This window comes from Coregonus clupeaformis, chromosome 34, assembly GCF_020615455.1.
Source record: "Coregonus clupeaformis isolate EN_2021a chromosome 34, ASM2061545v1, whole genome shotgun sequence".
NCBI lineage: Eukaryota > Metazoa > Chordata > Actinopteri > Salmoniformes > Salmonidae > Coregonus > Coregonus clupeaformis.
In genome coordinates, this window is record NC_059225.1 from 1623689 (window position 1) to 1629288 (window position 5600).

Here is a 5600-nt window from a genome sequence, read left to right on the forward strand (position 1 = left end):
ATGCCTCTAAAACACCAATAAACACATTTTGAGAAATGGCATTGGAAAAGGTGTAGCCTCAGTGATGACTCAGTTGACAATTCAAGGAACACAAGAGCTCAGCAACATTGTTATTGTTCACCTTTGTTACAGTCTACTGTAGATTAAGGCATTTAAGGCATTAACACCAACCCATCTAAATGTGATTAAGAAGGAACCTACAGTAAACCACATGATAATGGCTACTTTCTGCCACGCCTCCTTTTGTCATGAGGCTGAACAAGGAAGAACCTCAACCCTGTGCAAATTTTTGTCAAAAGTACCTCCCGCCACACCCACCCACACACACACGACAGGACTGCCAGCATTTTTGTCAAAAACATTTGACCGCAGCATAGTACTCAGGTGATGGCTTGGTAGAGGAGACAGAGTTACTCAGAACCAGTCCCAGACCGTAATGGTTAGTATTAGGATGAGCTGAATGAACGTGGTCTGAGCTACAGGACCAGAGGAGGACATAGGGCCCTTGAAGAGAAACCCCAGGAGTAACAAGGCTGTGGAGACAGTCACACAGGTGAGTGTATGGGACTAAGTTTAATACATCTTGGCAATGGCCAACCATCAGACTAGTAGTAGCTTTATTTATTTGTACTGTATACCCCCGTTGCTGGTTGTTTTCATAGTTAAATACTACAATGTCTTAATTTAAATAGTTTAAAATTCTCTCTTACTGAAAAGTACATTGTCTTATTTCTCTCCCCCCACAGCCCTGCTATGGGTGCTCAACAAGATAAAATGTACTGCACCAGGTACCTGGATGGACAGGGACCCCCAGCACTGATAGACCAAGGTATACTACCAGGATATTCTTTCTCTCTCTCTCTCTCTCTCTCTCTCTCTCTCTCTCTCTCTCTCTCTCTCTCTCTCTCTCTCTCTCTCTCTCTCTCTCTCTCTCTCTCTCTCTCTCTCTCTCTCATATCCCTTTCTTTGCCTCTCTAATGCTTAAGAATGAACCTACCTGGTTGTGTGTGTCTGCCCCCAGCTAATGGGGACGTGAAGGGGAGCTATGCTGAGGTGTCCGAGGGCAGCCAGCCAGAGGGGCAGATGACATGGGTCATTCTACACAGAGACCTCCCTGGATACCCAGGGGACAACACCATACAGATCAATTATGTTTTTGCAGATGGAATACAAACAGTAAGTTAGTTAGTGTTAAAAAAAAAAAGGCTTCAGTACTTAGCATGTAGTTATTATACAGAATAGCATACATCATATAGCCTGGTCCCAGATCTGTTTGTACTCTTGCCAACTCCATTGCTGTCTTTGTCAAGCCAAACATGACAATGAGTGACAGGAGGAGTTGGCATGATAGCACAAACAAACTGGCACTCAGGCTATCATATCATATAGTTCAAATTCAAGTTCAAGTTTGAAGTGTATTTGAAGTGTATTTTACTCCATATATTCTAAGTGTGTTTCACTTCTGAGTGTTCTGAGAAAAGAGAATCACATTCTACAGGTGCTTATAGAGAGTCTGGTGACATTCTGTCCTGTTGATGTGATGATAAGGTAAATCAGGTTAGGCTAGTCACTAGTCTAATTGAGATGTTGCATACCACAGCGGAGGAAGCACAGAATGGATGGTGTAATGCAATCACTACAAGTGAGCAACTAGCATGAAGGAAATCAAATATCTTTGAACGTATTCAGAACAGGTGCACCCCACTGGGCAAAAACTGGTTGAATCAGTGTTCTTTCCATGTCATTTCAACAAAAAAAAGTCAATGTGATGATGTTGAATCAATGTGGAAAACTGATTAGATTTGCAAAAAGTCATCAATATAAGGGAATTTTGTATTTTTTTCACCCAACTTTTAACCTTGATTTCACGTTGAATTCATGTTAGTTTATAATGGAAAGGAACAAACACGACCGGTTACATTTACATTTACATTTACGTCATTTAGCAGACGCTCTTATCCAGAGCGACGGTTACCCGGCTTTAACTTTACCACTGATAAATAGGGAAAACATCAAACAGACAGGAGCGTACATAGAAATGTATCTCAGATTTTAGACTGGAAGAACAGTCATTCATGCCAGCTATTTGCTAGTCAGAGCCAAAAACGGCAAACATTTGCCTCCAACCTATGGCAAAATGTGTAGATTTGCAGGAAATTACCCATAAAACTGAATATTTATGCCTCCGCCCCATGCCAAAATGAGTAAAATTCCATAAAATGAGTTATAAAATTGCTAAATATTCTCTCCGTCCCATGGCAAAATGTGCAGAATTGTCACGAGGAGGGACACTAAAATGTTTTGCTCACAGGGCTTAAGTCATCCCTGACAAAAACCATGTTAATATGTTGATATCTGAGTGAGAGTGTGGGCCCCATAGAAGTCAGGGCCCCTGGGCACGTGACCTGCGTGCCCAGTCGGTAATTCGACCATGATTACTACACGTTTTTTGGGTTAGGGGTCCCCTAGCAGGCGCACGCACGGCCCTAAGCGGTCGCTTATGTCGCTTAGTGGATAGGTCCTGTCCTGCTGCCAGTTCACAGATCCATTATTATTTGGGATTAACTCAGATATTCTGATTTTACAGGACAAGCATCCCAATCCAGGGCAGACGTTTTTGGGAATGAGGACATTGGCGTATTTGCCCGACAACCGCGATGGAAGGAGGATCCTGAGGCTATTGGATAAGGCCTTCTACCAGAGACTGGTCTTTACTGTAGCAACCAATGAGAATGGAGAGAATATGGTCACATGGGCAGATATACCCCATAAAACAACCCCTGAGGCAGGAAAAGACAGGTAAGTGCTGGATGTGTGTTCTACAGAGCAATAGAAGAAGGCAAAGTTCCTATGTTAGCGGAGACTGCATTCACAGTAAACCCTCCATATGTCGTCTCAATCGGAAATTACTTTTACATTTAAATCATGTTATAACACTGAACTTTGGCGATACAGATTGAATCAAGCCCTAAATTATTAATTGTTTTAATACTCGCTATTATGTCTGTCTATGTAACCTGTCTGACCCAGTGTTTCATCTATATTAACTCTTTATCTATATACACAATTTCTTTTTGTGATAGATATTAATTTGTATTTCTGATAATTCAGTGACAGCTATCCAGACCCAGACTACCTGAAGACAGTGAGGAAAATACTGAAAGACAAAGGCATCGAATGAGAGGCGACTATGAACCAGTCAGCATCAGTTATCAACACTGTCAACATCAACAGTAATGTCTGAAAGGTGATGAATGCTTTGTCGTAGCCTACAGGTCCTGGTGTACAATAAGACCTCTACAGCAGGTTTACATACAAGTTTATTAGCTGCTATAATGTATCGTGTGGGTTTTGTTTCTTGAAAGCTTTGATCATATATTTGTATTTTAGATTACAGTGTCCTTACGTGCAATGTACAATAAACAGCTGTTTGCTGTACACTCCCTCTTGTGGTTGTTTATGTCTCTACACTCACCGTGTTTCCCTCCAAAACCAGCTCATAGGCACCTTGTTCCCTACGTAGTGCACTACTTTTGACCAGGGCCCTATCCCAAATGGCACTCTGTTTCCTATATATTGACTACTTATATTGAATAGGGGGGTGTTCTTCAGGACATAGTAGTCTGACATATGTCGGTGGTTCCATAAAGATAATAGCGTTCATTTGAAAACGAAGGTTTGTCATATATCCACACACCAGTCTCTCCAAACCACACAAATTACTTTTAAGCACAGGATGCTTCCCAACCTTTGTCTACCTCCCTGCAACAACACCCTAAGCCCTAGCCCATTTTCCTGAGAAAAGGTTTACCCTCGTATAGTTATTATTTTTCTCATCCCCTTCCTTCCTGCTGGTCTAGCGTGTTATTGGTCCAGATTGCCGAGTGTGAACTTTCCCAGGGTGACGGCAAGGCCCTCTGTTCTTTTCAAACTGAATTACAGCCTGGGCTTCATACAGACAATAAAGTCTAATCTCATTGGCTGGTCCCATTAGGGAGGTGTCTGTCATCCAGGGGCGCCTCTTAAACCACTTTCTCCTGGACGTTTCACAGCAGAGTCATCCGTCCCAACTGTCAGGGTCTGGAGCTGGAGCCACAGCCACTGCAACGACAGCTATCAAATCTGTCTCACTGAAGCACTCAAGTCCCCCCTCCCCTGCACCTCGCAGGCTCGTATCCTCCAGCACATTCTGGCCCCCATCGTCGCCACTTCCCCTGTCATCAGAAGCCTCCTTTCTCTGTTTTTCTTAGAGAGACCCATGAGGAAAAAAGATGACTTGATTCTCAGTGTGTGTGTGTGTGTGTGTGTGTGTGTGTGTGTGTGTGTGTGTGTGTGTGTGTGTGTGTGTGTGTGTGTGTGCGTGCGTGCGTGCGTGTGCGTGTGTCTGCAGAGAGAGAGAGAGAGAGAGAGAGAGAGAGAGAGAGAGAGAGAGAGAGAGAGAAAGAGATTGTGTATGTGAGTGATTGTGTCTCTGTCTCTGTTAGCAGTGTTTTGTATGTCCCTTTGTGACACAGGCAGCCCTGTGTGTAGTTAGTCTTAACTTCGTCCGACTGTGCTGTACTTCCCCAGGCAAAGTCAATGAAGGGTAGATATGATCAGAAATCATTGACAAATAATGACTACCCATTAGGCTAAAGCCAAAAAATACATTTTTTCGGCCATAGAAAGCTTGAATTCGCAGCAGAAATCTTTTCTCTCTTTTCCTTTTTTCCTCCTATTTCTCTTCCTCTCCTCTATCTGAATAAGTCCCAAATGGCACCCTATTCCCTCTATACCCTACATAGTGCACTACTTTTGACCAGAGCTCTATGGGCCCGATTCAAACCAGAGTTAAGCGCTCCTAAATGGAACATAATTATATTTTTATGCACTTTTCTCTCTATGCGTATTCTGACCAACTTAAGCATGAGAATAGCATGCTATTCACCCGCTATTCGTTTGGGGAGGAGATCGAGTAAATTAATGTGTGGCGGAGGTATATTTATAGATACGCCGTGTTCTGACATTCACTTAATTCCCTAATAATTCCACCACCTTTATGCGCAAGGAAACTATGAATAAGGTCCAGCGAACCTTCCGGTTCCAAGTGGAAAAAGCATGTACTTAATTTTTTTTAGATAGAAATAACACCATTCTCCATGCACTGTAATTTATAACTTGATAAGAGCTATTGATAAGAGCTAGGTAAATTAGTAATCCGTTTGGGTAAAGGAATTGTAAATATAAATTAATCTTGTTTTGAATATAGTAAGGAACTTGTCTGTCGGCCCTGCATTAAAGAACATAATTGGTTAAAAAAAATTGTGATATGTAAAAAAGTATACCAGTTTCATTTAAGGACCAAAGGATTGACAGCCGTCCCATATACGTAGATTGCAAAATAGTTGGGAAGAGATTTTTGACGTACTGATTCCATGGCACAGTTTTATGAACTGATACGTAAAACGACGCCGGATTCAAAACTTAGAATTTTTCTACCAATAGAATGTTATTTATATGGGGGATACAACCTTCCCAGCTCTGCAGATTTTGCTGCGAAGAAACAGAATCATTAGATCATTTGGTTTGGTACTGTCCATTTGTAGCTTGTTTTTGGACAC

General features: G+C 42.1%; 1 protein-coding gene across 1 annotated transcript; it reads left to right on the top strand.

Moving 5' to 3' along the window:
* Positions 1-325: 325 nt before the first annotated feature.
* Positions 326-3445, top strand: dtx3l1 (deltex E3 ubiquitin ligase 3L1). The gene is made up of 5 exons (XM_041861396.2): positions 326-553; positions 747-829; positions 1022-1176; positions 2588-2799; positions 3112-3445. Exons 2-5 carry the CDS (start codon positions 754-756, stop codon positions 3179-3181), a joined length of 513 nt encoding a protein of 170 aa, XP_041717330.1. The 5' UTR covers positions 326-553; positions 747-753; the 3' UTR covers positions 3182-3445.
* The last annotated feature ends 2155 nt before the right edge of the window (positions 3446-5600 follow it).

Bases quoted from the DNA above. Each gene is read 5' to 3' on its own strand.
- dtx3l1 (XM_041861396.2), top strand. From the start codon at position 754: ATGGGTGCTCAACAAGATAAAATGTACTGCACCAGGTACCTGGATGGA. The intron at 830-1,021 runs GTATACTACCAG...GTCTGCCCCCAG, and splicing joins CCCAGCACTGATAGACCAAG to CTAATGGGGACGTGAAGGGG. The intron at 1,177-2,587 runs GTAAGTTAGTTA...CTGATTTTACAG, and splicing joins TTGCAGATGGAATACAAACA to GACAAGCATCCCAATCCAGG.